The sequence below is a fragment of the Aulonocara stuartgranti genome (assembly GCF_965226115.1).
Source record: "Aulonocara stuartgranti genome assembly, chromosome: 1".
Classification (NCBI taxonomy): Eukaryota; Metazoa; Chordata; class Actinopteri; order Cichliformes; family Cichlidae; genus Aulonocara; species Aulonocara stuartgranti.
Window position 1 is genome coordinate 29,044,353 of NC_138939.1, and position 19,965 is coordinate 29,064,317.

General features: G+C 39.4%; 1 protein-coding gene across 1 annotated transcript; it reads left to right on the forward strand.

Annotated features, from left to right (window-relative positions):
- The first annotated feature begins 1,042 nt into the window (after positions 1-1,042).
- On the forward strand, positions 1,043-19,673 carry LOC309710912 (monoacylglycerol lipase ABHD2). Its single transcript, XM_082540771.1, has 11 exons — positions 1,043-1,951; positions 2,935-3,012; positions 3,672-3,887; positions 6,568-6,743; positions 8,919-9,086; positions 9,968-10,151; positions 11,849-11,941; positions 12,546-12,647; positions 12,814-12,883; positions 12,987-13,071; positions 15,746-19,673. Exons 3-11 carry the CDS (start codon positions 3,679-3,681, stop codon positions 15,952-15,954), a joined length of 1,296 nt encoding a protein of 431 aa, XP_082396897.1. The 5' UTR covers positions 1,043-1,951; positions 2,935-3,012; positions 3,672-3,678; the 3' UTR covers positions 15,955-19,673.
- Positions 19,674-19,965: the final 292 nt, after the last annotated feature.

The window sequence follows — 19,965 nt, forward strand, 5'->3', positions numbered from 1 at the left end:
GAGCTTTGAATGTCCTTAAAGAAGCCTGGTGACGTATTTCTGGAGAGTGTTCAGGCTGTGTTGAAGAACAAAGATGATCATAACATATATAAACTTTCAAGCTGGTTAGAATTGTACATATTCCAGTTTTTGCCTTGTATACTGTATTTCCATGTATCTTTGAAAATGTTTCAATAAACCAGTTGGAAGATATTTCTAATTTTCCCAGAAAAATGTGAAGAAATTAGGGAGGGCCCAAGACTTTTGCACAGTACTGTAAAATTACATGTAAACATGCAGTTGGAACATTTTGCTGACAGGATCTTTTGTTTCCCCCAACATAAAAGAAACGGAGGGATTTAACAAGGGATTTAACAAGTCTAAATTAAATCCTCGTGGGAAAACTCGACTGTTTGGTGGCAGAGCAGTCACACTGCAGAAATCAAACTGATCCAGATCTGATTATTACCAAATATATAATAGCCATTATTTATTTTTAAGTAGTACTTAATACTAAGGGTACTTAAAACTAAAGTGACAAACTACATTAAAGCCAGTGCCTCTTTCGGTTGCCTGCCAAATTAATAGACGCCACAAGGAGATTAAACTCTGTCTCCATCTAGTGGATATCAAGCTGCAATTGCAGTGGGGACATTAATCTTATTAATATTATGAAATTATCTGGACTCATTTAGACTCGTAATCCCAAAGATCCGATCAATAACACAAATATATAACTTTGCATAAGCAAATATAAATAGCATCTTGTAAATGCAGACAATCTATGCTTTATAGTGAATTTTAGAAGAAATTGTGTTAAAGTACGACACATTATGTTATATATATAGCGCAGTACAGGTGTAATTTAAAGCGAAGGCATGGGAGTTGTAGTGATTCAAAGTGATAAATTAAAGCTATTAAAAGTTGTAGACTGGCTGTGTTTAATTGGCAAGCAAAAAATGACCATTCTAGATCTTCCAATCACCTAACATGTCCTCCTGATAATTATCTTTTTCATAGGCTCTTTGACAGGGAATGTTATGTTGTCCTGTCACACTGACCTTCAGCGTATCTATGACGAGGGCTTGACCTGTAAATAGAAGCCTGGTCATTTAGGTCTATCATCCCCCGTGTTTACCTGAAATACAATTAAATGTAATGTGTATAGTTGTATTTCAGCCTAATGTGTTGTTGTGAATTTTACGCTTACGTTATATAGGCTACAGCTTGTCGAATGCTTAAAGCTTCACGATACAAAAAGGTGCAAAGGTGGGCGTGACAGCTGAGGGGATGCTGTAATAACCATCACAGAATAAATGGGAATTAAGTAGTTAAATTATAGAATAACAAATTTCCTGAAAATAAATATTCACGTTGCTAATACTGGTAGAACTAGAGAACGAGTAACCCAAAGTTATCCGCTATCCGCTGACATCATTTAGCTGTCAACAACAGCTAAATGCTAATGTTGCTAATAGACCGAGACATGCGCAGAAGAAACTTTATATAACGGTTTCAGTTCACGTTTTTATCACGTTCGGGAGGGACGGTATTGGCTGTGTGTCAGATACTCTTAGCAGAGATGTATCTCCTCAGAAAATCATATAAAGAGGTCAAATATTGATAGAGATGTCCGAACGCGTATTTAGGCTAATATGTAGGACATATATAAACCACCAGTAGTGTAATGTGGAAAATGACACCGCTGAAGGGGCGTGGAAAGTTATTGGCCTTAAAACGTCATCGCAATTTTATCCAATGGGGGCTTCGTTATGCAAATGACAGATTCTTCTAGGAAGTGGGATCCCATCGCTGCAGTCGCTACTTCAGCTATCTTCGGCTCTGTGAGGGCGAGCTGGACATCAGGCTGTCATGCTTTTATAGACACGTTAAACAAAAGAAAACCTGCAAACATAAATAAGGCCTGCCGCTTTTAAGAAGCAAGCAACTGACCCACAGTTTTCCTGCTGAGGTAAGTACGCTGGAGATGCGACTGTTGCTATGTCCGGTTTGGTCCTCAAGTGATGCTGCAACATTAAATCGATTATTAGCGGTAGAAATGAAGGCCGTTAAAAACATGTATGCTCCGCTGCTTTTTTTAAGGACTAAAACGATATCAAACTACGGCTAGGGAAGGGGCAAGGCGAAGCGGGGTCTTAATGTGGAGCTACTGCGGCAAATTCTGGTGGGTGGGTAGCTAATTCGTCCAAAAGGCGACACGGTTTTCATTTTCAGGATCGAGAGTATGGGAGGAGGACCGTTGGCCTGCTCTTAGAAAGCTTTTATCGTCCAGAAAAGCCCACGTTTCTCACTGGGTTAGCTACTTGATGGAATCTGTGTGCCCTTGTGGCTGTTAAGGTGCGTCTCAGGATTGTTGTGAGTCGTGACAAAGACCAGAGAGTAAAATTAAAGCTGTTTACACCCCGTCTCTTGGCATTAGTTGTATTAATGTGTCAGATATACTCTTTGGATTGGTTTCCAGTGAAAGACACGGGTATTAGTGGGGTTATTTTTGAAGCTATTTTTACACGCCTTTTGGTGTTAAGTTTGTTTACACGTGATGGCTGTTTAATTGCCTTACTTTTTAATAAGGTCTAATAAGTCTGAGGCCGACTTTTCGTAAGTGTTACATTTAGGTTTTCTGGAGGCAGCGTTATAACTTCCTGTCTGATATTGACAGTCTTGGTTATGGCAACAGGAACATGCTAGAAAATAAGTACAGCCGACAGGTGTCTGAAAGAGCTTAGGACACCAGTCAAAACTAAAATATTTAGATTCATGAAACTTAAAAAAAAGAGGATGTGTAATCGTTCAGCAGTTACTTACCATGCAAATTAAGTGGTGTCATTATTCTTACTTAATTTTAGATGAAACTTCTGTTTAAGGAAAAAAGATAACTTTCTGATACTGTACAGTGAAGGTCTTTGTGTGTGTTTTGCTTTATGTGCTTTTCAGGACCACATCACTGTGACTTCACATTTCTTTGGACCTTTTGAAACGAATTTTCATTGGAGGCAAACTTGAACATAAAATGTAAGTATATTAGTTTATTTTAGCTTTCAGTTATGACTGTTTCTGTTTATGTCAGTTTGATGTGGCTGCCTGGTAACATCACACAAACATTTGCGTTGCACATCAGTGATCAGAACTTCCTTTTTTCTTTGCAATAGAAGGCATTGAGCCTCTTCTGTGCCCTTTATAGTTTCTGTTTGTTTACCTATAATTTCACACCTGTGGAGACTTTATTAGCTGTGAACATTAATACATTTAATAAATCTGCTAAAATGTAAATTTGTGCTGGCACATTACATTGGGAGAAATGCTAGTCAGGATTCACCGTGTCTGCTATATGTAATGATTTATTTAAAGCATTGTCAGCACCTCTATCTTCTATGCAGCAAGGCTTCCTATTGGCACAGTTTAAGCTGTAATGTAATTACAGGGAGTGTATTAAATAACCAGGTTTGTCTTATCTGACTCTGCTTTATCTGAGTTCCTTTGAGTTTATATTCCCACAGATGTGTTGCTGCAGGACACCTCGGGAATATTTAATTAATTTATTTCTTTAAAGTCCATTGTTAATCCCTAGAACTGGGGAAAAAAAACATTGACTTGTACAAGCGATGTCTTTTTATATTAAAATTCAGTTTAAAAATGGAGTTCTGCATTTATTGGCTGCTTTTGTTTTCTAGAATAATCATGAGCGCCCACGAATCCGACGTGCACACCATCTCTCCCGAGATGCCAGCAATGTTTGATGGCATGAAGCTGGCGGCGGTGGCCACGGTGCTTTACATCATTGTCCGCTGCTTGAACCTCAAGAGCCCCACAGCACCCCCGGACCTCATCTACCAGGACACTGCTGTCAACCGCTTCCTCCTCAAGTCCTGCTCTCAGTTGACCAAAGAGTGAGTTGCTTTCCTTTCTCTCTGTGCATGTCTCTTTGGAGGTTGCCACGGCAACGGTGCAGCAGCAGTGAAGGTAGCGGTTTGTCTGGCGGCGGTCCCAGCTATCGTCAGTGCTCCTAAGTGTGCCACACGTCTGTACCACAGCCTTCCTGTTGGCTCTTGCATGAATTAAACATGAGTCTGTATTTTTGGGGTTATCTCAAAGGTGCACGGAGTTTGTTGCACTTGCATTATAAATAAAGGCTCATTCACTGCAGGGTAAGAGGATTTGCATTCATGATGATGCTGGTCTCACATTCAGGGTAACTATGATGACTGCTATAATTTGAATGTTTCATCTGAGCTCATAATAACTGACGCAAAGCAGTCGTTCTTGGACCATAACAGAACAAGGCTTTGCTGTGAGCTTTAAACCAGGTTATGCCTCAAACTTCCTGTAATTTTGCTGGAAACACACTCCCTTGAGTGGGAATTGTATACTCAGTTGTGTTTCCTTAGTGAGCATCTCTCCACCTCTTGCTTTGACACTCGACAGGAACTTTCAGCTTTGTAGGGCGAATCTCTCGAAGCACCCTCGAGTGTCAGCTTACATAACGGATGGTTACTGAGCCCTTTGCCTTTCAGCTGCAGGGTCATTGAATCATAAGGCCGCACTGATGCTTACATCTGTGTCTAGTTTGTTATTATTCCCTCCTGAACAGCCGTATGCTCTATGCTTAGAATAGGAAGATGTCTGTCCCAGTGTGTAGTTTAGCAGAGATGTTTTTATCTTCATTTTTGTGAAGTCACGTTTGTAACTCGTGACATCCTGTGTTGTTGCATAATAAATCGATCGCACAGTGGAAAGTATAAGAGGGGTGAATGTGAGGTGAACAGCCTTTTTGTTTGGCTGTGTTTGGAGACAGTTGAATAGGGTTTAGGATAACATGCAAAATGACAGAGCGTGCTATTTATTATTTCATTATTTGGCAGAAGTCGCAGTCTGATTTGCTTCAGGTGATTGTCCAGGATATTGCAAAACATTGTAGAGCTTGTTTTCCTATTGGCCAGTATTATATGTGTGTGTGAATGTGTGTGTGTCGCTAGCATCTGACAGTATGTGGTGTATAGAAAAGAAGAAAAAGCCCAATGAATGTAAAGACTGATAGCATGCAGATTAATACAATTACCATAAATGACATGAGTCATTTTGGACTTTGACCAGGACTTCGGGTCTTTGTTTTATCAAGCCACACAGACACATCCAGTTCCTTTTTTCTGTTATCTAATAGCTACAAAGGACAATAGCACAGTCACTGTACATACCCCAAGAAGGTTACACTAGTTATCCCAATTCAAAGAGAGATTGGAGCCTGTTACATTTGATATAGAATTATTAAAAAGGATTTCTCAAACTTTATCAGTTAAAAGCAAAGGAAAACTGATAACAGCATTATTTTTATTTTTTATTGTCTTGATGAACTCAGCTACTCTGGTGTCGCGCTTCCTGTCCACATTATAACAGTGAGGTCATCCTCTTCCTGTAGCCATGGATTAAGCCAGCAGAGTACCTTCTAGAACCATGTGGTAAAACTTTAACTACAGTGCACCCTGGAGGCGATCACATTATCACTAAATGGCAATAGTCGGTTTTGTGGTAGATAATTCTCTTATGTAAGACTGTATTTGTTAATTAAGTAATTGTTAGAGCCACTGTAAGAGTTGAGGAAACATAAGGTTAAAGAGCTTGTGCAACTGTTGATGTAACTGAAGCCTCGACTCTCGGCAGTCGCTGACTGTCGTCGTGTTTTGGGCTGTGCTGTACACACAGCTAGTGTCCACACTGCAGCTGTGCTTCAGAGTTATGCTGGTCTTGTTTATCCGATATAGCTCGCTACCGAGTTTTGTCACGAAACTATTCCACACAGCCTTTTATATAGCTGAAGAAGTGAGAGAGTGCCTTGAATGCTCACTAAAGTGTTATTAACAAGCACTCAACCAATATAGTTATCACTGTCGAAACGCTGCGTTTGGAGATCTAGCCTGTCTTTAACTCAAATGTTCCTAAATATCTTCCTGAGTCACTTCAAAATCTTCCATATTGAATAATACTTTTATGTCAGCCAATCCCATTTAAACGGCTGAAGCATTATATGAAAAGCACGGTGTTTTATCTGTTCCTGTCGCCACTGTCGTGATTTTAAACCTAATATTTTACCTATAATATGTGATGAAATAGTTGCAGTGGCAAGTTGAAGACGTTTCTCTGTGTTAGTTCACACTATTTTGCTCTCGGTGTGGAAATGTGATAGTGATTCATGATAATGCCCGGTGTCTCAAAGGAATGTTACATAAGCTAAAGACTCAACTCCTACAGTTAACTCCTACAGAAGTGTCACTGGAATACAAGCGCTGGTTCTGCGAATAACTTTACAAAACATAGCTACACACTAGTGAAACGTTGCTGTCTGTTGGGTCCACGTAGCAATCTTTAAATGTCTTGAAAAGAGATGTGACTTTGTGTGCAAACTCTGTGCTTGAAACTCTGTCATAAACCAGAAATGCAAAAGGCATGTGCTTCAGATAACACTGTGTTGATCTTGTGTCTGAGCATTTGCCCTGCCCTTGTACTGTCCATTAGGCTGAGGGCTCATATTTCGAGACCAAATTTAACAAAGGAATGCAATTTTGTGTTTTCCAGGTACATTCCTCCATTACTGTGGGGTAAGAGTGGTCACCTCCAGACGGCACTGTATGGTAAACTTGGTCGGGTGAGCTCGCCTCACCCTAGTGGAATCAGAAAATATTTGCCCATGCAGGATGGGGCGACTGCGACCTTCGACCTCTTCGAGCCGCTGGGGGATCATCGGACAGGAGGTGATGCATTTGATCAGGATCTGCTTCTTATTAGGGCTGCCACAAACGATTATTTTGATAGTCGACTAGTCACCGATTATTTATGCGATTAGTCGACTAATCAGATCATCATCCACTGGACGTAAAACTACAGCTTATTGCACCAGCAGCATCTGCTCTTATATAACTATCATTAGCTTACAGCTTTAAGCTTTTAAGGTGCTAACTAAAAATAAAGACAAGATGATAGTTTATTCAATTTTAATGAAATTTGCAGATTGTTTCGGTAAAGTTTAATAAACTCCTTGCTATCTAAAATATAACAGGACAACGGAGTATATTCTCCAGCATCTCACACTTCTGATAATCAGCTGTCTGCTTGACCTTTATTCAGCTGTGTAAAAACTATAACTTTAATCTCAGCCAAACCGATTTACTCAGGAACAAATAAAATACAAAAAAAAAAAAAAAAAAGCCAAACAACAACATTTTTAATTTATCTAAGTGACTCATATATATTTAACCTGAGTCACGAAAGACGGCGGTGGGTTTGAAAACAATTTGCCGGGAGTCCGGTGTTCTCACGGCGCTAGTGACCTAGCCCCCGGCTAGCTATCGAGCTAGTGGGTAACAGACGTCTCCGAAAACGTCGGAGCGCTTTTGAAAATATGTGGTGTCCTGATAAACTGAGCCGATATTTGAGGTTTACACAGCTACATTCTCGGCTGAAAATATGTTAAACGTTTATTTTGTGACCCAGAAAGAATAATAAGAGTAATATTAAAACTAACTAGCTACCGCCATTGTTGGAAACTAAGCTGGGCCGCGCTATGAATTCTGGGACACAGCTGCTTCTTCTTCTTCGGGGTTTAACGGCAGCTGGCATCCTTGTACATGCTGTGCTGCCATCTTCTGTTTCAGTCCGTTATTACACACTTAAATCCTGCTATTATTCCTGCGTCTTTTGCGATCTTACAAAGCTTCAAACGACACGTCGACTATTAAATCAGTCGTCGACGATTTTGATAGTCGACGTAATCGTGACTAGTCGACAAATCGTGGCAGCCCTACTTCTTATTAACCAACATTTTTATGCAGTTGTATAGAACAGGGGCAAAAGAAAGCACATTCATCACAGCTATGGATGAGCACAATATACAGCACTGCCCGAGCTCAGCCATTCTTGGGATGCCAGGGGTGGACAGCTCTCCTAAGATCATTTCACAGCATTGGAGGTGTGGGCTAACTCAAATCTTCAGTGAGGTTTCATTTGTTGAATGCAAGTTTTGTTGAAGTAATCGACCTTGGGTTCTGATATTTTGTCCAGCTCTACTGTGTGAATTTTTACGTGATGCTTTACAAGGGTGAACACTTTTTCTTGCCCCTGTACATTGTGTAGTTGGATCTTTACTGTCATGACAAACATTAAAATCTAATATATTGTAGTTCTTAGTTTCATACTGTAATTCTGTTGCTTTACATTGTAATTCTACTACTGCTACTTCTGTCTAGTCCGTTCATGCCACACCTAATGAGTGTTTGTCAGTCCTGGACGAGGGATCCCTTCTCTGCTGATCTTCTTGAGGTTTCTCCCATTTTGTTGTTCCTGATAAATTTCTTCATTATTCGATTCGAGGGTCAAGAATAGTTAGAGGGTATCACAAGAAACTTTGGCCCCTGGGAGTTTTTATATAGAACATATGGCTAAATAAAACAAGTTTGATGTTTGGAGAATAAAGAAATTCGTTGTCAGTGGTGTCATGTCCAACTTTGGTTATTTGTGCCAGGCCTTGCAAGTCAGCTACTAAAGAGACTTTGCTGCATTATTGTTCTTTTAAATCACGCATAAGATGTGTGTAATTCAGTTGTGGGGGGACCCTTTAAAAGATGCATATGTTTCTCTGAAGGCTTGAGCTTATCCAATCAAATTAACTTGGATCTATTAGTCCTCTCAAAAAGCTTGAGCCTCACATGACATTTTACTCCCGACAAAAGTAGTGTTGCTATTTCCACTGTGTTTGGAAAAGCTATAATTGACAGCCTTATCCTTTATCTTGGATTGGCTGCCGGGCTTTGCCTTGCTCCTTTTGTTATGATGATCTGCTGTTTAGGAGAGTAACACTCTCCTTTCTTTATCTTTGCTTACATTTTTCTCACTTGCAAATATTGCCCTGCTCCATCTGCCTGTTCAACCAGATGACATCACCATGGTGATATGCCCCGGTATCGGTAACCATAGTGAGAAGCACTACATCCGGACCTTTGTGGATTATGCACAGAAGGATGGTTATCGTTGTGCTGTGCTGAATCACCTCGGAGCTCTTCCCAACATCGAGCTTACCTCTCCACGCATGTTCACTTATGGTAAGACCAGTGAGCCAACTCAAAATAGTACCTATTTGGCTTTTGAAAAAATGTGTTTCATATAATTTTTGTCATTGTTGAATGTTTATATTGTAAATGTTCAGTTTCAAATGTTATATACAATTTATGTCTGTGGACCAAAAGTTTTCTACTTGTATGCTGCTTAGGTGGTATCAGTTTGGCACTGATTACATATGGTGTAAGCAAACAAGGCTCATAAGGCCTGCATCTGTTTGTGGATGACAGTGAGGGGCAGCTAATGAGAAGAAAGTGAGGAAAGGGGCTTGAAAAAATGAAATGGGCTGCCTAAAGGCCGTAGTAGAGGACTGTGAATCATGCAGAGCTAGTCTAGTGATGACTCATCCCCCCACCCCTAATAATTTCTGAACCCCTGTTAAACACCAGTCAGTTTTTCATCAGAGGTCTATCTAAGAATGAAAACCATTATTTGCAATGATAAAAAGAATTCAGTCCTGTCAGTAATGCTGTGTCATCGCTTTTGGCTCAGCCTGCTGCTCTCATCCAATTGTCTGTTGTGGTTTAGGCTTAACCTATCCTCTCCAAAATCCATTAAAAGGGGTGAGCACAGTGAAGGTATTAGTTTAAAGCATTTCTGGTGAAAGTGTGCACTTACGAACAGCTTATCCTTTTTTTTTTTTTTTGCCCTGCTTGTACAGCATTATTTCAGGGTAAACGGTAAATTATGGAAAAAGAAGAATGTAAGGCTTTTTTATGGGCATGATGAGACCTGTGCTGTTTAAAAGATCTTAGACACTCAAATCTGATACCCTGAATTAAAGAAATCTTCAGCCAGAAGTGCCGAGTAGAATAAAGTATGTTTCTGTGTTTTGATTATAGCACTATACTGTTTCATTTTACAGGATGCACATGGGAATTTGCATCCATGGTTGGCTACATTAAGCGGGCATACCCTAACACTCAGCTCATTGTTGTGGGCTTCAGTCTGGGTGGAAACATCGTTTGTAAGTTCCTGGGGGAGAACAAGGCTAACCAGGAGCGAGTGCTGTGCTGCGTCAGCGTTTGTCAGGGGTACAGCGCGCTGAGGTGGGTTGCTGTGGTCTCATTTCTTAATTACATGCATTGTTTTGTCAAACCGGCTTTGTAATACTAACACTGATGTGCTCACATTTCTAAATATAAATGAAGCTCAGAATAATTCTACAAAATGAATAGCGCTTGCATAATATAATCACATGTTTATCCATGAGTCTGCAAAGCGGCTCCAGTCAGCTGGTTACCCTTTCTGCTCTTCCTTTTACCATAATTATTGATGGATTGCACCAATTTGGTAAAGTTGCCACTTAAAAAAAAAAAAATTTTTTCTCCCAAAATGTAAGAAATGAGACACATTTTAAAAACCTGTTTGAGGACCTGTCTGATCCCTTCATTCACCTACCACAGTTTACTCTGAATGTCTACAGGACCATTGATAATGTTGGGCATTATCAATGGCTCTTTGCTGAAGTACAGGAGTAGAAGTCCTACCAGCTAATGACTAGTGTCAATTAGTCATTTGTCTTTCAATCAGTTAATAGTTTGATTTTAAAAAACAATAAAACCTTACTTTTTAAAGTAACTAGTAACCAGATAAATGTATTGAAAGTACAATATTTACAAATAGATTATGATGTATATGTCTATTTAGTGCATGCGGGTGTCTGCACTCTGTGTTCTTGTCAGATTCTGTGTTTTTAAATGCAGACAGCATCTCTTGGCAGACTTGACAGGCCGGGTCTATTAAAGTTTCAGTGTGGACAGCAGGGGATGGGTGTGTGTCGAGACTGGCCGTCTGTCAAATTGGCTTTGCAGTTTTTCTTTTTTCTTTTTAAAAAAAAAAATAAAAATTTTAATTTAAAATCTGTTTCCAAAATTTAAGCTGGCCCTCCTGTCAGTGTACCTCGAGAGCTGAAGCTGTACAGTAATCAGCCACAACATTAAAAACACCTGCCTAATATTCTGTAGGTTCCCTTTGTGCCGCCCAACAGCTCTGACCTGTCGGGGCATGGACATGGGACCCCTTGGCGTGTCCTGTGGTGTCTGGCACCCGGCATTGGATCCTTTGGGCTTTGCGGGTTCGGGGTAGGCCTTTGTGGATCGGGCTCGTTTGTTAGCATCAGACTGATGCTCAATCGGATTGAGAATTTGGAGGCTGGCTCTGTTTTTTCGGGGTTCCTCGAGCAATTCCTGGGAAGTTTTTGCGATATGGCGGGGTGCATTAACCTGCTGGGGAAGCCACTACCATCGAAGAGTATCGTAGCCTCGAGTGGGTTGTGCTTGGGCTACAACAATGTTTAGGTGGGTGGCACAGTACATATTGTAGTGTCAACCGCATGAATACCAGGACCCAAGGCTTGCAGTGGAATGAGTGATCAATGTTTTTCACTATTGCCTACTGGTTTAATGTTGCGGCTGATCGATGTATGTTCTTCTTACAATAACACACATTTAATATTATGGCCTTATTGTATGAAAAAGCCACAAAAAAAGAAACCTTTTTCGTTTTTGTTTTTTGTAATCAGCAGTTAGCTGCTGAACCTGTTTTTCTTGAGCTCTTGTTTTGAGTCACCTTGTCACTGTCAGTGAGCTGCATATTGATGCCTGACACCATTGCTACTCTCAACCAGTGTGACTCTTTGTGTTAGTGGATTAGTAGACACAGGACATTCAATGTATTGTTTAGATTGCAGACAGTCTGTACAAAGCTAACTTCCTGTGTGTTTGCCTTCCCCTCTCTCTCTCAGGGCCCAGGAAACATTCCTGCAGTGGGATCAGTTCAGGCGCTTTTATAACTTTCTCATGGCCGACAACATGAAGAAAATCATTCTCTCACACAGGTACCACTGTTGCCCAGCTATAAATTTTAGTACATTGTGTGCCTTCTGTTTCCAATCACTGAAAAGTTTAATTGACATGTTTAGTGTTTGGGGAGAAAATTTTATGGTGTTTGCCAAAGACAGTGATTTCATCAGACAACCCAGTCAGTAATCTAACCTCCTAATTTCCCTATAAATGAAATTGTAGATTACCCACAGCCATGGTGGGTTCATTTGAGCAATGATCATTTTCACAGATCTGAGTAGGTTGAACTGCCTGAAATGGTACCTTCCTCTTGCCTCTCTTGCTCTTGCCCTACCTACCTATAACATGCTAAGGTGCCCATAAAATAAATAAAGCCAACTATAAACTACTCAAAACTAAGTAAAAATGTAAAATAAAATTAAAAAAGCCACTAAATGAGCCACTAGCCTACTAAAAAGAACATCTAAAGTAACTTTCTAAATGCTAATCTGCAAATAAATGAATAGTTCTTACCATTCTTGGTCTTCGTTGTCACTCTGTGTAATAGAGGGAATAGTTGGTACATAGCTGACAGTTATGACTGTGAACTAATTGATTTTTAAAATTACTTGTGTTCATGTTAATGTTTGTATGTTACAGGCACAGTCTGTTTGGAGGACATTCGCTCAAAATGATTGATGCTGATCTAAGTCGGTTGTACACAGCAACATCTCTCATGCAGATTGACGACAACATCATGAGGTGTGTTCTAGTAAACTGCAGCTCTTCCATGTTCTTGATGCTCCTGGTGATACTTTTTGTCAGTGCTTAGAATCTGAAAAATATCAGATATTCTTGTCATTTCTATCAAACCCCTCTAAGGGTTAGGGACTGAATAATAATACCTGATCTTTTTGGGTTTCAACAGAAAATTCCACGGCCACCGGTCTCTCAAAGAGTACTATGAGAAAGAGAGTTGTGTACATTATATTCACAATGTAAGAACTGCTTTTGCATACGACTCACAAATGCCATCTTTCTCTTTTTTGGTCTGTTTGTGTATTTTTTTTGATGGATGGCATTTTGTTCTTAAATTTCCAGGTCAATGTGCCACTGCTGTTAGTGAACTCTGCGGATGATCCTCTGGTTCATGACTCATTGCTCACCATCCCTCGCACGCTAGCAGGTAATTGCCAACATGTTGCATAGCAACAGCAGCTGCACTAAAATATTTTTTTATCACCTTATCAACTAGATGGCAGAGTTGCAGTTAAATGGTCCGTGCAGATCAGGATCAACTTGCTGTCATAGCGTGGCTGCAGTAGCATCAAAAAAATCAAGCTCCTGACCTTAAATAAGAATCCTGCTGTAAAATTACGTGTTGAATAAAAAACAAACAAAAAAACCCCACCTGGACCTTCCTGCTCAAAATAAAAATAAATTAAAAAATAAAGAAAAGGGTGGGTTCAATTTCTTTGAATATTGCTTCCACTGTAGTATTATGTAACTTTAAATAACTCACTGTAGATTATTAGTAACACCTATATTTTCCACAGTTCTAAAAATGCTGGAAAACAATTCTCCTTCAGGTTGATACAAAAAGCTGTTAATGTCTTAAAGACTGGCCTCAGTTGAATCTCAGTAGTTTTAAAAAAAAAACAAACAAACAAAAACATGTCTGCAGCCTTAAGCAGGCCTATGATGAGCTGGCATCCAACCCCAACCGGGACAGGGTGGGGCACACAGTTTGTGACTAATGTTTTCTGCTGTGTGGCAACGGCTGTAACGCATAAATATAACACAGTGTTCCTCCAGTTGGATAAAGTGGTTCACTGGTCTCCTGCCCCCCCAAAAAACCTTCTGTCCTCCCGTATATGGTGCAGGGTGATTGATAATAAATAAACATAAGCAGGCAAATCTGGCTACACATGACTTAATGTCTATCAAGCATCCATTCTTCTCACTTTGTGCTATTTTTACTCACTGACCACTTTTAACTCTACTGGAAAAGGAATATTGCTTGTGTGTGCGTGCGTGTAAGAGGGAGAGTAGGAGGAGTCCTTACTGGAAGCAAATGGTACTGTATCCTATATGTCTCCAGAGAGCAACACTTACAGAAAAGTGGATTAGCTGTCCCTATGACCTAAAATGTGAGACAGTTGCTCAGACGCTTGACTACCATCAAAAGACTGACAGAAATACACTTGCTGTGCTGGTGCTGGAATTAGCTCGGACTAGAAGTGTTTGATAAGAGCTTTCAGCAGACTGTTAAGTAAGACTGTTCCTGTTCAAGCAAAAATGTTACAGGTGAATTAAAGAAAACAAAGAATAGTTGGTGCTTCTTTATTGCAATGATATTTGAATAATATAATTAATCAAAATAAGATCATGAAACTGATGCAACTGTGTTTCAGTAATTACTTGGTAAATGATGCATTTAGGGACTAAGAAAAATCTTTAAACCACAAGCTTGTCTCCGGGCCCCTGTCGCTCAGCTCGTAGTGAGGCGGCAGTTCTCGGTCCTGGGTGAGCACGCAGTTGTCCAAGGGCAACTCAGCAGCTGTCATGAATAGTGCACAGTGTTCAAAGCCCAGTGGGATCTTAGTCACTAGTCTGCTACAGCAGGATTCCCCACTAACCCAGTTAAGTCCAGGAGACCAAAGAGATCCAGGCCAGTCCTTTTCATGAAACCCCACCATAGTTGTTCACTGCAGCAGGACTATGCTGCAAGCAGAGTGAGTGTGTGGAGATGACCTAGTTTACATTTCAGACTTTATTTATCATCATTATTGTTATTATTATCATTATTATTTTAATTACACATTAAAAAAAAATTTATATATATATATATATATATATATATATATATATATATATATATATATATATATATATATATATATATATATATATATATATATATATATATATATATATATATATATATATATATATATATATATATATATATATAAAAATAAAAAAATTTTTTTTTTTTTTTTTATATATATATATATATATATATATATATATATATATATATATATATATATATATATATATATATATATATATATATATAAATAAAAAATTTTTTTTTTTTTTTTTTTAAACTGCAGAATAACCAACCAAAAAATAAACAGCAAAGGAAATTGCAGTCCTTCATATTTTATTAGGCAGCACAGATGCAGAGATATTCAGGGTTCGTATATTGCGTGTATTGTGAATGACGTAAAGTCAGTGTGAAAACTACTGTTTTCTGTATGGACAGAGTATAGAAAACAGGTCGTCACATCTCCTAAGGGAAAATGTTAAAGTTTGGCCTGGAGTCCTATCTCGTCAATTATTAATGGTTGCATTATTTTACCATAAGTATGTGGACACAAATGTAATCGTAAGGATCTTGGAAGATTGTCAACATGGCAGTCTTTATTAAGAGAGAGGTATGGAAAATGATGAGTCTTATACTATGAAAATAGATTTTTCCATTCTGGATGACCATTTAAGCAATTAGACAACAAGCAATGAAAAGACGGTGTAACAATCTGTGAGACCTGTCAGTCGAGGCAAACCTGTTTCAACTGTTAAAGTCATTAAAAAATTGCCTCCAGGTTGAAGGAGCAAAGTTGTTGTTTTTTTTCTGCCAGCTGTCAGACAAACAAACTGAGTAACATATTGATCGTGTCTAATGGCCAGAAATGTAATCGCACTGTTATCTGCTCGACTGTGCAAACACACCCTTAACAATCCCTTGCAAGCCCATTTCTGGGCATGTGTTGAACATTGTTCTTCCGATGCTGACGATTACAAACTGTGCAGAGTACAGAGGGCTAATTACCGTGTGATTTGTCCTCTTCCAGCAAAGAAGCCGAATGTGATCTTTGCCCTGACACTTCATGGAGGCCACCTGGGCTTCTTTGAGGGTGCAGTCCTCTTCCCCCAGCCTCTCACCTGGATGGACAAAGTGATCGTGGGTTACGCCAATGCCATTTGTCAGTGGGAGAAACAGAAGCCACCATGCCAAAGTGACCACCTGAGTGAGGGCTCCTGCTTAAAGGAGAAAGCATAAACCTCTGTCTCTCTCATTTGTTCATTAACCTTTCACTTTCTCCAACACCACTATCCCCACACTGCACTGAGGAGACACTCTAAACTGATATCTCTTCTCTGCCTTCTCCTCCTGTGCGACTCACCAGTACCAACCCATCTTTCCCGGTCCTCCTTTGTAATCACAATCACCTTACAGTTTGTGAAAAAATGAACTAACTGCCTTCGTGCTCTTTTCCATGTCGAGGACTCGGAGCAGGGACATTTTGGTTCTTTACATCTACACAGTAATGACGCCCGGCTAAGTGATTCTTTTTGGCCGAAAGTGGCAGACGATGAAGTCAAGCTGTCATTTTAAAGGAAAGCAAGAGCACCACTTTAGAGTAGTCGAGTGAGAAACAAGAGCACACAAGAAGCCTCGTATTACATCGAAGAAGAACTGTAAGAAGCTCACTGCTTATCACCGCCAAGGCCATATAGCCTAGTCTGCTGTCTTAACAAACGTTACCGTTTTGTGTGTGTGTGCGTGCGTGCGTGAGTATGTCTGTGTGAGACTGTGTAGGCCAAGAGGGAAAGACCCAGGATGGTGGTCTTTGTGAGGTTGGTCTGATTTAAATTCTCTGTTCTTAGCCCTTGGCCATTATGTCTGCTCCTCTGGGTGCGTTGCTGTTTGTAGTAAATGTACTGTAGATTATTAAGTATTAAGGTAGGATTGTACACATTGTTTCCAGCTCGTAACATCATCCTGCACATAGTTTTGGCACTCAAAGTTTTTGGTGCTTACCAGACATGACCAGGGATCGAGCCCCACCCTCAGATGGGATCCATGTACATTCCCACAGTTGCATTCTGTCACTTTGATTCCAGCACTTTACATACTGTACACCACAATATTTTCCCCCTTTCCTCATTTTATTTGTCAAAGTGCAGATATGGAAACTATTAACGGAGGGGCGAGGATGATAACGAAACGTTAGATGAATCAAATGTTCCCCGCGTTGTCTGTCTGTCAGTGTCTTTGAGCCCTCCTTACTCTTTCTGTTGCCTTTGATCAGCTGCAGGTCCAGCCAAGTCTCTGATATTTGTCTCTTACTGCACACACAACAGTCCTACTGCCACTGCGCTGAGGCTAACATTCAACCCACCTGGTTTGGTGCGAACATCTTAGTACAGCTTTTCCATTTTCCAGCAGATGATCATGTGGTTCTTTGAAATGTTGAAAATTTAGCCTTCTGATTGGCGAGCGTGGTGCTACAAAAGGGAAAGTTCAGCAGATGTGAAGCAAATTTTTCATTTGTAATAATCTGAGCTGTGAGGTTTGACGAGTAGGAGGGCTGAAGATACCAAAGCTCAACCGCTATTTATTTTAGTGGCTTGTTCGTATGATTCTGGTGTTTGTTTAACTGTAATTTAGATGGAGAATGCTGCATGCAAGAAAGAAGATGGATTTTAACCGTAGGGAATATTTTTTTATTTCAAAGACTTTGCCGAAAATCTCAGTTCTTGTTTTGTTGACTGCACTGAGAATAAAGGGTGTTGCTGCACGAACTGCTGAAAAAAAGATCGCAAACATCTCTTATTGAAATCATACTGCAAGACTGGGACCTTTGGACTTTTCAAAACCCGATTTAAATTCAAACCTTGTTGTAAGGGCTCTAAGGAAGCTTCTTCCAAGGCAATATAAAGCCAAGAAATGTGTGATCTAAAACCTGCTTCTGAACACTGATGAGACGCTAAGGGTGGTTTGAAATGATTGACTGACAGCAGGGCATTTTATGAGGCTTCCTAGGCCGTGGTTTGTGTGTTGTAATACCTGGTTGATAGTATTTGATAAGTAGAAGTGTTTGAGTACTGGAAGGTTTGCCATATCAGGATATAACAGCACTGAATGTCAATCAATCGAAGCTTGTAAAGTAATAATAAATATCAGATAATAAGAATTGAATATTAAAGCTTATATATGGCGTTCCAAAGTTTGTTCTTAGCTTTAGAAATAGTTGCTTGGTTACCAGTAGTAGTATTTAAAGTGCTGTAATTGTGAATCTGATCTGTTGCTCTTTTTGCTCTTTGGAAATTTTATTATCAGTTATTTTCTGAGGTATAACTGCCTTAAACCTTTCTGAGCAAATACTATGACATCCAGGTATTAATCTCACCAATGCTGGCTTGGCTAATGTGGGGATAAAAGGGAACTCTTATCCAACTTCATCTCCTTTAACTCAGGGCATCTGTCAACACCAAGCACCAGTCTGACACCAGTGAACCCTTTTTTCTTTGTTTTTCGTCTCATTGGAGTCGTTTTTAATGTACTGTAAGATGAAATGAGACACGCTGTGGCAGGTGGTCATCAGCCTGTCTTCTGAGTGGAAACCCTCAGTTTTATAACAGTATTGGAAATGAGGCTGCACTTGATGTGATTGGTGACATAATTGTGTTTGGTGTTTCAGTCGGCCTGCCAACACCCTCTTTCCTTTCACGTCTAGCGGTCGTCAACCAGCATTTGCTCAAACAACAAATCACTGTTGCCATCTGTTGTCAGGGAAACCGAACTACAACTGCCAGTCTTCGTGGCAAACATCCTCTCATCCACCCACAGTCAGATTATAGTAAATGGTTCATCTGTAGTCCACAGCTCTCATTTAAAATTACACGTTTGGGTTTATTCGGGCTCGATTTCGATGACACCAGCAAAAACCCAGTTTCTGCAGTACGAGCCATGTGTTTTGGGTTGTTGCTGTTCTTGTTGTTTTTGTTGTTGTTGTTTTTTTAGAAAAATGTTTTTGCCTCTCCACAACTTTGCACAAAAATGCAAGTTTGGATGTATTATTTGGATTTTTTTTTTCTAGTTAATTATTTTGGGGGTATTTTTTAATTTTATTTTTGTATTGTTCTTATGACTTCTTGTGTTATCTGCTTGTGTAAATGCAGTAGAGTGTGAGTGTTGATAGGTAAACATACAGCAGGTGTATACTGTGTCATATCACCACCTCTGATCCCCAAAAATCCAATATTGTTCACTTTAACAACAAAAATAAAACATCTATGTAAAGATGGTGTATATTAGATTTGAGGGACCAGGGATGGAAAAATAAAGGCAATAACCAAACAGAAGGGATTCTCTTATTATTTAAACACTAATGTGACAATAAATGGTGTCAAAGTATATTAGACCAAAACATGTCATACTCATTGTAATAATTTCTCATGGATCTGGGATCTGAAATGTTATTTTACTGTACTGATAAAAAAATTGTGTTCCCCTGTATTTATCCTAAACTCACTGCTTCAAACATCAAGTTTATGGGCTCATATTTAATTGCTTGGAAACTAAATGACTCAGATATCTTGAGTAAATTTAAAATGTCCAAAAAATTTGGGAAGAAAAACTTGGATTGGAGTAAAATTTGCTTAATATTATTGTTTTGTTTTTTTCTAGAAAGATTTTTTTAAATGTAGAATCCATAACTGTCAGTACCAGGCAAGTGGATGGGAGCCCACTGTGTGTTAACCTACAATTATCATTATACAGCTTTAATTTTGTGTTTACAGTTTTGCTGAATGAAGGCTAAAGGGTGTGTTGGGACAACTAGAGGGGGGGATGCAGTCACACAACATAATGTACTCTGATACTGAACCCTGGGTGTGTTTGTTGAAGAAATACCAGTGGTGTGCGTGTGAACTAATTATGTGAGGAGACGTGCTTATTGTGTTCCAAAATAAATTATTTTCTCAAAAGAAAAATGGTTTCTTTTTTCTCCTCCAATTAGAGCTTTGTAAATATATTGTAGAACACGCTTTAATATTTAACAATAATTTGTATATCACAGATTGTGCTGAATTGAGCCTTCATGTATTGACTCCTTTTATCTTTATAGCTTTTCTACCTCCCCAGTTATCATGTGTACTACACCACAGGAAAAGTAATCAAAACACAATTAAATCAAACCTTGTTTTGTTTTTTCACCATCTATGCTGTCAATTAGCAAATATGTGGTGTGTTTAGGACAGAACAGTTGGTGGGAATGCTGCATGC

Bases quoted from the DNA above. Each gene is read 5' to 3' on its own strand.
- LOC309710912 (XM_082540771.1), top strand. From the start codon at position 3,679: ATGAGCGCCCACGAATCCGACGTGCACACCATCTCTCCCGAGATGCCA. The intron at 9,087-9,967 runs GTAAGACCAGTG...TTCATTTTACAG, and splicing joins TCCACGCATGTTCACTTATG to GATGCACATGGGAATTTGCA. The intron at 12,648-12,813 runs GTGTGTTCTAGT...GGGTTTCAACAG, and splicing joins ATTGACGACAACATCATGAG to AAAATTCCACGGCCACCGGT.